This window comes from Trichechus manatus, unplaced genomic scaffold (assembly GCF_000243295.1).
Source record: "Trichechus manatus latirostris isolate Lorelei unplaced genomic scaffold, TriManLat1.0 scaffold00127, whole genome shotgun sequence".
Taxonomy (NCBI): domain Eukaryota; kingdom Metazoa; phylum Chordata; class Mammalia; order Sirenia; family Trichechidae; genus Trichechus; species Trichechus manatus.
In genome coordinates, this window is record NW_004444063.1 from 7864345 (window position 1) to 7876105 (window position 11761).

Here is an 11761-nt window from a genome sequence, read left to right on the forward strand (position 1 = left end):
TGCAAACAAAGAATAAGAACAAAAAGAAGCGGTAGTAAATTTTAAAAAGAACAATCAGAAAACCCCAAAAAGCTCTTGATTTTAAATATGTGATAGTGAACATTAAGCTGAGAAAAACTGCCCAGAAAGTAGAATTAAAAAGTCAAAGAGACAAAAATTGAGGGCAGAAAAGATAAAAAAATTAAAGAAGTCTAGAAGGCCCAACCGTTTATTAACAGGAACTCTTGCAAGACAGAAAAGAGAAAATAGAGGGAAGGAATTAAAAGGGGAATAAATCAAGAAAATTTCACCAAGTGAGGGACATGAGTTACTAGATTGAAAGGGCTCCACTAATAATGCCCAACACAAAACTCATTTCACAACATATCACGATGTGAGTTCAGTACAATGCTTATAAACAGAAACCTGAGACAGGGGGAAGAAAAAACAGTTCACATATAAAAGATTTAAAAATTGGAATGGCACCTGACTTCTAAATAGCATCACTGTAAGTGAGAAAACAATGGTATACTGTCTTCACGTTTTGAAAAAACAAATATTCAGCTCAGAATACCATACACAGCTAAACTGTCACCTAAATACAAGGGCAAATAGATATTTAAGAACTGTAAATTTTCTTACTTGCCACACAGCCTTTCTTGAAAAGCTACAGAAGAAAGTACTCCACCAGAACAGGCGGTAAACCACAGTAGAAAAAAGGCGTGTTTACCAGGAAAACAGGTGATCCAACACAGAAGAGGCAAAGAGGTGATTATGAAGGACAAATACAGGTCAATATTTACACAGCCAGCCTAGAAGCAACTTATACAGACTACAGCAAAAAGATGAAATGCTCCAGAAAGGATGCTGCCATGAAAAATATGAAACTGATAGACATAGTTTTGCTGAGTTTGGTAACAGGTTATCTTCTACTCTGTCACACTGGGTTGTTAGGAGTCGACGGTACCTACTAGCAATAACAAATCAATGATAATAAAAATAAGGCAGTTACTAATTTCAAGAAAAACTAAAAATTAGAAATGAAAGGTAATATAATTGTATTTTAGTATATTAGAGGACTCACCTATGAACAACTGTCATATAGTCATGATAATCTCAAAGATGCAACTAACTAGCTAGAAATTGCATATTGAGTGGAGGGGCGAGCTCAGTCCTCATTCTCCATAATTTAAAGTCAATAAATATCTCAAAAGGAAAAAAAATTAAGAAATAGCAGTTTAAATATGCCACTTAAGATATATAAGGATCTCTGGTGGTACAGCGGTTAAAATCCTCGGCTGCCAAAAGGTTGGTGGTTCAAACTCATCAGCTGCTCTGCAGGAGACAGATGTGGCAGTCTGCTTCTGTAAAGATTTACAGCCTTGGAAGCCCTAAGGGGCAGTTCTACTCTGTCCTATAGCGTTGCTATGAGTCGGAATTGACTCAATGGCAGTGGGCTTGGTTTTTTTGGTTTATTTAGATACATAGAGATAAATACAGAAGAAATTGCAGCAGCATTATTCATATTGCACAAAAGCAGAAATAACCCAAATGTCCATTAACTGATGAATAGATAAACAAAAAAATGTGGTATATCCATACAATGGAATATTCAGTAATAAAAACAAATGAAGTACTGATACATGCTACAACATAAATGAAAACATTACACTAAGTGAAAGAAGCCAGAAACAAAAGGTCACCTATTCTATCAATATACTTATATGAAATATCCAGAATTGGCAAATCCATAGAGACAGAAAATACTGTAGTGGTTGCCAGGGGCTGAGGGGATGCAGGAATGGGGAGTGACTGCTAAAGGGTATAGGGTTTCTTTCTGGGATAATGAAAATGTTCTGTAATTAGTGGTGAAGATTTCATTAAACTAAAAACCACTGAACTGCATTCTTTAAAAGGGTAAATTTTGTTATGCAAATTATCTCATTAAAAAATTATGAACAATGACAAAAACAAGTACATAAAAATTTTTTTAAAAACCTGTATCTTCCCTGCACACTAAAAAGTAGCTTAAACAAGGAAATATGACATAAACTAAGTCATATTACAGGTAGGAAACTGGAATTCCTAAGTTATAAGCAGCCTGTTCTGTCAGGTTTCTGTAACAATATATATTAACTTTAAAAAAACAAACAAAAAGAAGGGAATAGGAACAATGAAGAAGGATAGACTAGCAGTATTTGAAAAGATAACAGCTGAAAATGAAGTACTGATACATGTTACAACATGGATAAACCTTGAAAACATTATGTTAAGTGAAAGAAACCAGACACAAAGGTGTACATATTGCATGATTCCATTTATACGAAATACATAGAATAGGCAAATCTATAGAGACAGAAAATAGATTAGTGGTTGCCTAGGGCTTGAGGGTAGGAGAAAATGGTGGATGATGGCTAAGGGGTGTAGGTTTCCTTCTGGGGTAATGCAAATGTTCTAAAATTGATTGTGTTGGTGGATGTACACCTTTGTGAATATATTAAAAGCCAGTGAATTGTACATTTTAAATGGGTGAACTTTGTTACGTGAATTATATCTCAATAAATCTGTTAAAAAAAGACACTAGCTGAGACTTTTCTAGAGTTTAATTCTCAGTTTAAAGAGGCATGAATGTTAAAAAATAAATAATGAATCCATATTTAAACCATAGTGAAAGAACACAAACTTTTTAAAGCTGCCTGAAAGGAAGAACAGATTATCTACAAAAAGTGATGATTAGGCTGAAGCAGACTTCTCATAAGCAACAGTAGATGCCAGAAAGGAAAATAAACATCAATCTGGGATGCAATAGTAGCTAAACTATTATTCAACAGTGAGATTAAAATAATGATAGTACCAGTCAAACAAAGACAGGGTGTATTTAACATCCATAGGTTCTCATTAAAAGAATTTTTAAAATTACTTCAGCAAGGAGAAATGAATAAAATTTTTCTTTAAAAAATTTTCAACACTGATTCAGAAAACCTATTTAAACAACCAAACCAAACCTGTTGCTGTCGAGTCGATTCCGACTCATAGTGACCCTGTAGGACAGAGTTTCCAAGAAGCGGCTCTAGATTCCAACTGCTGGCATTTTGGTTAGCAGCCGTAGCTCTTAACCATTGTGCCACCAGGGCCCCAGAAAACCTATTAGTAACTAAAAATATGCCCCTCCTAACAAAATACAGACAGTTGTCTCTGAAGTTCTACCACAGTTATACTGCACAGAAGAAAATCAACTGGGTATAGGCTGCACAGGAGTCCCTGGGGGGCGCAAATGGTTAAGCGCTTGACTACTAGCTGGAAGGCTGGTGGTTTGAACCCACACAGAGGTGCCCCACAACAGGCCTGGTGATCTGCTTCTGAAAGGTCACAGCCTTGAAAACCGTATGGAGTACAGTTCTACTCTTTACACATGGGGTCCCCATGAAATTGGAATCGACTTGACAGCAACTACCAAACATATAACCAAACACGTAACATGATGTATTATTAAGATTAGATTCAGCTGTGTGTGACAAAAACCCTGAAAACTGTGGTTGAAATAAGGTAGACAATTTTTTCCCTCCAATATAAACAAAAGGAGCTCTGGTTAGCATTTGGCTGCTAACCAAAAAAGTGGGCGGTTTGATCCCACGAGAGTCTCTGCGGGAGAAACGAGCTGGTGGGTGATCTGCTCCTGTAAAGATCACAGCCTAGGAAACCCTATAGGGCAGTTCTACTCTGTCCTGTAGGGTTGCTGAGTCGGAACGGACTGGACAGCACAGAACATATAAAAAACAAATAAAATCTGGAGGTAGCTATTCCAGGCTAGGTTAGTAGCTCCATGAAATCACTAGGGACCTAGGCTCCTTCTAGTCACCACTCTACTATCCCAGTGGTTTGGACCTCATCCTCATGGTCCAAGGGGGCTAGTGCTCCAGCTGCCATGTTTTCCAAGCAGGCAATGAAAGGCAGGAAGGACCAAAATGAGGCAAAAGGTGAAAGCCAGTTAGCTTTTGCAGTTTCCCTATTACATTTTCACTTATATTTCATTGGACATATCACAAGAGAAGATTGAAAATGTATTTACTGCAGGCAGCTTTAAGTACCAAATCAAAAACTGAAGGTTTTATTGTTAAGGAAGGAAAGAAGAGATACGAAGGCAGAACACAGCTAGCAGTCTCTGCCACACATACCACACCTGGTTTTCAATCTCACTCAACTTGATCTTTTACTAATTCATTCCATAGATTCCCTCAAATATGGCTCCTTGGTTTTAGTACAAGCTGTTTCCATGTCTGAAATTATTGTTTATCCCTTCATCACCCAGGGACCTCCTACTTGCCTTTCAAGATTTCTCTCAAACATCACCTTTATTGTGATGCTTCCTGATGACTTTAGGAGAATTCAATGCCCCTTCTCTGTGCTCCCACAGGGAGTCCTGGTGGCACAGTGGTTAAGCACCTGGCTGCTAACTGAAAGGTCAGCAGTTCAAACCCACCAGCCACTCCACGGGAGAAAGATGTGGCAGCTGCCTCCCTAAAGATTACAGCCTTGGAAATCCTGTGGGGCAGTTCTACTTTATCCTATAGGGTTGCACACTTGTTAAAGCACTTACTATTTCATATTTTAAGTTATGCTTAGGTGTCTGTCTCTAGCATCAGATTGAGAATTCTTTCAGAATAAGGGCATAATATTTGCATCTTAAGGCTAATACAAGGCCTGACATATTGGATGCTCAATGTCTAATGATGAACAAATGAATAGCTTTAACTTTAAGCTACAGATAATGAAGTATCACTAAACATTTCTGAGCAAGATAGTAACACAATCTTTACCTAGGAGTGAGAAGGGTTGGAGAATCAATGCAGCATAGCAGTAGTACTAACTGCCTGGACTAGGATGATTGCAGTAGATAAGGAGAGGAAGGAGAAGGAAGAAAAAAAAGTAAGAAAGAATAGACAGAACTTAGTAAATATAGTGGGTTGAATAGCATCCCCCCAAAATTCATGTCCACCTGGAACCTCAGAATGTGACCTTATTTGGAATTAGGGTCTTTGCAGATGTAATTAAGGTAGAGATTGAGATGAGGTCATACTGGATTAGGATGGGCCCAACATCCAATGAGAGTGTCCTTATAAGAGACAGAGAAAGACACACAGAGACACAGAGAAAATAGCGATGGGAAGATGGACACACAGATTGAAGTGATGCATCTACAAGCCAAGGAACACCTAAAATTGTCAGCAACCATCAGTGGCTAGGAGAGAGTCATGGGATGGTTTCTTTCTCAGAGCCCCAGCAGGAACCAACCCTGCTGACACCTTGATTTTAGACTTCTGAACTAAGCTGTGAGAGACTAAATATCTGTTGTTTTAAGTCACCCAGTTTGTGGCAATTTGCTCTGGTAGCCCTAGGAAACCAAAACAGTGACTAACTGGAAGGATAGGAGCAGGGGAAAGTAAAGGGTCAAAGATATGTTCAAGGTTTCCAACCTGGGAGAATACTAGAGCCTTCGGTAGAAACAAGCTTAGAAGAAGAAATTAGGAAAAAGAAAATAAGTTTTATTTCAAACATGTTCAGTTTAAGATGATGGCAATAATGCTGAATAGAAAGCTGAAGTTTAGGGGAGTCATCTGTGGTGAAACTGTAGATTAGGATATCACTGAAATAGAGCCTTGAAAACAGAATCCATGAGTAAACAGGCACATTAAAGAAGAGAAAGTAGAGGCATGAGGAGATAATTGAGAACAGAATCTTGGGAAACATTCACTGCAAGACAGGAGAGAAAAGATATTTAAAAAATGAGAAATTGAAAGAGAATTACAGAGCAAGTGTGGTAAATGTTAATAGGGAAGCTGGGGATACTATGTACTATTTTTGCAACTTTTTTATAAGTCTTGAATTATTTAAAAAAAGAAAAAGGAGTGATTAGGGATAGAAGCTAGAAGAGCACAGAACACTGCAGAAACCTAGGGAGTTTAATATTGCAAAAGTGGTGGATGACAGGTTGCATGGATTAAGAAGAAAGTGAGAAGTAAACCTAATGGTTTATACACAGTACCTAGAAAAAAGGAGAAAGAAAGATGTCTCCATTAGTACAACAACCAGCACCACTAGTTTAAGAAGGACTAATTAAAAAAAAAAAAGTCATCACTATAGCCTTGGAGCTAACAAACTTTTATTAAAATGAAGAAAGCTAGGTCACAGACCATCTTGTCCTCCTCATTAACTTACACTGATTAGAGATTTAGGTAGCAGTTTGTCATATCGTGGTAGCTTGCATGTTGCTGTAATACTGGAAGCTTTGCCACTGGTATTTCAAATACCAGAAGGGTCACCCATGGTGGACAGGTTTCAGCAGAGCTTCCAGACTAAGACAGACTAGGAAGAAGGACTTGATAGTATACTTCTGAAAAAAATTGGCCAGTGAAAACCTTATGAATAGCAGCGGAAACTTGTCTGATATAGTGCCGGAAGATGAGCCCCTGAGGTTGGAAGGCACTCAAACGATGACTGGGGAAGAGCTGCTTTCTCAAAGTAGAGTTGATCTTAATGATGTGGACAGAGTCAAGGTTTTGGGACCTTCATTTGTTGATGTGGCACAACTTAAAATGAGAAGAAACAGCTGCAAACATCGATTAATAACTGGAACGTGGAATGTACGAAGTATGAATCTAGGAAAATTGGAAGTCATCAAAAATGGAATGGAATGCATAAAGATTGATATCTGAGGTATTACGGAGCTGAAATGGACTGGTATTGGCCATTCTGAATCAGACAATCATATGGTCTACTATGCCGGGAATGACAACTTGAAGAGGAATGGCATTGCATTTATCATCAAAAAGAACATTTCAAGATCTATCCCTTAGTACAACGCTGTCAGTGATAGGAAAATAGCCATAGACCTACAAGGAAGACCAATTAATACAACCATTATTCAAAGTTATGCACCAACCATTAAGGCCAAAGATGAAGAAATTGAAGACTTTTACCAATTTCTGCAGTCTGAAATTGATCAAACAAGCGATCAAGATGCATTGATAATTACTGGTGATTTGAATGCAAAAGTTGGAAACAAAGAAGAAGGATCTGAAGTTGGAAAATATGGTCTTGGTGATAGAAATGGCACCAGATATCACATGATAGAATTTTGAGACCAACTACTTATTCACTGCAAATACCTTTTTTCAACAACATAAACGGTAACTATACACATGGACCTCGCTAGATGGAATACACAGGAATCAAATCGACTACATCTGTGGAGACAGACGATGGAAAAGCTCAATACCATCAGTCAGAACAAGGCCAGGGTACTGTTTATTGAGAAACTATTTGTTTTGTAAACCTTCACCTGAAGTACAATAAAAAAGAAAAAAAAAAAAAAGAACAAGGCCAGGGGCCGACTACGGAACAGACCATCAATTGCTCATATGAAAGTTCAAGTTGAAGCTGAAGAAAATTAGAACAAATCCATGAGAGCCAAAGTACGATCTTGAGTACATCCCACCTGAATTAAGTGACCATCTCAAGAACAGATATGATGCATTGAACACTACTGACTGATGACCAGACAAGCTGTGGAATGACATAAAGGACGTCGTACATGAAGAAAGCAAGAGGTCATTAAAAAGACAGGAAAGAAAAGACCAAAATGGATGTCAGAAAAGACTCTGAAACTTGCTCTTGAACATAGAGCAGCTAAAGCAAAAGGAAGAAATGATGAAGCAAAAGAACTTAACAGAAGATTTCAAAGGGTGGCTCAAGAAGACAAAGTAAAGTATTATAATGACAAGTGCAAAGACTTGGAGATAGAAAACCAAAAGGGAAGCATATGCTCAGCATTTCTCAAGCTCAAAGAACTGAACAAAAAACTCAAGCTTCGAGTTGCAGTATTGAAGGATTCTATGGGCAAAATATTAAATAACAAAGAAAGCATCACAAGAAGATGGAAGGAATACACAGAGTCATTGTACCAAAAAGAACTGGTCGATGTTCAACCATTTCAGGAGGTAGCATATGATCAAGAACTGATGGTACTGAAGGACGAGGTCCAAGTTGCACTGAAGGCACTGGTGAAAAACAAGGCTCCAGGAATTGACGGACTACCAGTTGAGATGTTTCAACAAAGATGCAGCACTGGAGGTGCTCACTCATCTTTGCCAAGAAATTTGGAAGACAGCTACCTGGCCAATCAACTGGAAGAGATCCATATTTGTACTCATTTCAAAGAAAGGTGACCCAACAGAGTGAAGAAATTATTGAACAATATCATTAATATCGCACACAAGTAACATTTTGCTGAAGATCATTCAAGAGCAGCTGCAGCAGTACATCAACAGGGAACTGCCAGAAATTCAAGCTGGATTTAGAAGAGGATATGGAACAAGGGATATCATTGCTGATGTCAGACAGATCATGGCTAAAAGCAGAGAATAGCAGAAAGATGTTTACCTGTGTTTTATTGACTATGTAAAGGCATTCGACTGTGTGGATCATAACAAATTATGGATAACACTGCAAAGAGTGGGAATTCCAGAACACTTAATTGTGCTCAGGAGGAACCTGTACACAGATTAAGAGGTAGTTGTTCAAATAGAACAAGGGGATACCATGTGGTTTAAAGTCAGGAAGGGTGTGTGTCAGGGTTCTATCTTTTCACCATACTTATTCAATCTGTATGCTGAGCAACTAATCTGAGAAGCTGGACTATATGAAGAATGGGCCATCAGGATTGGAGGAAGACTCACTAACAACTTTCGTTATTCACATGACACAACCTTGCTTGCTGAAAGTAAACAGGACTTGAAGCACTTACTGATGAACGACCACAGCCTTCAGTATGGATTACACATAAACATAAAACAAAAATCATCCCAACTAGACCAATAAGCAACATCATGATAAACGGAGAAAAGATTGAAGTTGTGAAGGATTTCATTTTTCTTGGACCCACAATCAATGCCTGTGGAAGCAGTAGTCAAGATATGAAATGAAGTATTGAACTGGGCAAATCTGCTGCAAAAGACCCCTTTAAAGTGTTAAAAAGAAAAGACATCACTTTGGGGACTAAGGTGGGCCTGACCCAAGCCATGGTGTTTTCAATTGCCTCATATGCATGTGAAAGCTGGACAATGAATAAGGAAAAACGAAGAACTGATGACTCTGAATTATGGTGTTGGTGAAGAATATTGAATATACCATGGAATGCTAGAAGAATGAACAAATCTGTCCTGGGAGAAGTACAGCCAGAATGCTCCCTAGAAGCAAGGATGGCGAGTCTTCATCGCACATACTTGGACGAGTTATCAGGAGGGACCAGTCCCTGAAGAAGGACATCACGTTTGGTAGAGGGTCAGTGAAAAAGAGGAAGACCCTCAACAAGATTGACTGACACAGTGGCTGCAACAATGGGCTCAAGGATAAAGATTTTGAGGATGGTGCAGGACCGGGCAGTATTTCATTCTGCTGTACATAGGGTTGACTCTATGGAACCTAACAACAACATACTTTTTACAGTCAGATCAGTTTGAATCTGACATTGCTACTTATTATAAGCTCGGAAAAATTATTAAGCCTTTTGCCTCAATTTTGTTGACTAAATAGGCTAGCTAATCTTAAGGGTGTATAATATAATTTCTGTACTAGATTTCACTTTAGTTATCACTTCCTCAGCCCTTCTAAATCTGTTACAAGCCCCCTATCCCCCCACCCCCAAGTACACCCATATCACTGGGCACTGATCCTGCCATAACACTTGCTGCTGTCCCATACTTTCTCAAAGGCTTTATGGTCACCTATGTATCCTCTGCACTTAGCATTGGTACCGTGTATAGATGATAACTAGCTGCCATAGAGTTGATTCTGACTCATGGTGACCCTGTGGGTGTCAGAGTAGAGCTGTGCTCCACAGGGTTTTCAATGGCTATTTTTTGGAAGTAGGTTGCCAGGCCTTTCTTTCAGTGTACCCTCTGGGTGGACTCAAACCTCCAACCTACTGGTGAGCAGCCGAGTGTGTTAACCATTTGCACCACCCAGGTACTCCCTGTAGATGGTAGGCCTCACGAGAAGTGTTTTTAAAAAGAATGCTATTTATTTTCATGTATCCAAGTTTTCCAAGCAACTTTCCACTTCAAGGAATGTTCCTCTTTCTGGAATACTCTTTTGTCTCTCTTCTAATTTCTAATCAAACTTCAGGTCTCAATGTAACTTATACTTGAGAAGAGCTTTTTTTGTATCATTCCAAATAGGTTAAATTCCACTTACATACTTATAAATACACTGTATTTTCATTTCAAAACATTTATTATAATTTTAATAATTGTTTAAAATCTCCCTCCTTGCTACACGTCTTTATAGAAGGCAAAAAAACGGTCTGTTTATTGTTCTATCTGTTATGCCTAGATAGTATAGGCTAAAAATAGCTATTATGGATGCTCAATAAATTTTTGAGTGAATAATCCTTTTCAATTCTGTTTCTATTGGTGCAGAGAACACCAATTTCAATAGTACATGACGCACCGCTTGGTGGCTCCCTATTATTGCCAACCATAGGCATCCCTTTTCCTCACCGTACTGCAGCCGACCATGCTTGTTTCAGCAAATGACAAGTACAGGTCCCAACCGGCCATGTTGATGGCATTTAGGTTAGGGATGGCTGGCCCCACGAGAACTGCGCACCGGGCAGAAATGTGCATCAGCTTGACGAGAAACAAGAATCTTAAGCCCAGGTCCTCAGGGCTAGAACGGGGACAGGGCCAGCACTTCCCAACCTCACCGATAGCATTCAGGTCTCGCCAGTCTCCACTGTCTCGAAAAGTGCTACTTTTGGCAAGTGAATTTGCTGGGACGTGGTTTCCTTGGTTCCTAGACTTCTGTGCACCTTCTGGTTATCACCTCATTGGATGGTTGTAGCTCAAGATTGCCTTTGGCATCCCGTACACTTCCCAGGGATGTGAAATGGGTCCCTCAGAGAAATACTCGGTCTGGAGACCAAAGAGAAGCAGAACTTAAGTGGCGGGCTTGCATGACGAATAAACACTCCGTACCCCGGTAGCACCAAGAAATAGGAACCACACTGGTGTTTCCTGCCCTTCTCCGCACCTGCACAAATCCTCGACCGCCCCTCGGGGTTAGTTGCCAGGCTCCTCAGGGGCCCATATCCTCCGTGGAGGGGCCGGCACTTCAGCTCAGAGACCCCAGACAACCTTCGCAAGGTCTCGAACGTACCCTCCCGGTCGGCATCGCACCCACCCCCTACCCGAGACCTGTCACCTTGGCCGCCTGACTCATGGTTCTCCTCTCTGTTATCGCCGCCTCGCAAGCTGTCGAGTCGCCCCGCCTCTCGGCAACCAATCACTGCCGAGCAAGAACTCTCCAACTCCCCGAAGCCACGCTCCTAACGCGCCGCAACCAATCATCACGCAGCATCTTCTTCGTAGCCCCGCCTCCCTTGGAGGGACGGGAGAGGTGTTTGCTAAGCGGGTGGCAACTGGTAAAATCGCGAGAAACTGCCTAGTCCAATTACGTACTAGAGAGAGGAGAACGGAAATCACCTCGATGCCATGTTAGTGAGGGGCAGAATCACTTCCGGTCTCTGCGAGGCACCCTCGGAGATTGGTTGTAACGGATTCATTCGGCACTTATCTGTCATTACCTCTTGTTTGGGGTTTGGGTCGTTTATTAAAGAGCCCTTATTTTTACATTTCCCAGTTGTGACTGTCTCCTTGGAAACGTGCATAAAAGAGATTCAAGTCCTAACTACAGCAAACATTGAAACGCTGACTCGTAAAAGCGC

The 11761-nt window shown here is 40.0% G+C and overlaps 1 protein-coding gene across 6 annotated transcripts in view; it reads right to left on the bottom strand.

Annotated features, from left to right (window-relative positions):
- The window catches only part of LYRM7 (LYR motif containing 7), a 30868-nt gene extending 19525 nt beyond the window's left edge, over positions 1–11343 (bottom strand). Inside the window, exons 1-2 of one of the 6 annotated variants that reach the window (XM_023739026.1) lie at positions 11239–11337; positions 10742–10949 (exon numbers count right to left, since the gene is read on the bottom strand). In XM_023739026.1, coding sequence (XP_023594794.1) covers positions 10742–10750 — 9 coding nt within the window. In that variant the 5' untranslated portion in view covers positions 10751–10949; positions 11239–11337. The other 5 variants (XM_023739025.1, XM_023739023.1, XM_023739022.1 and 2 more) reach the window with 5 other exon arrangements.
- Positions 11344–11761: the final 418 nt, after the last annotated feature.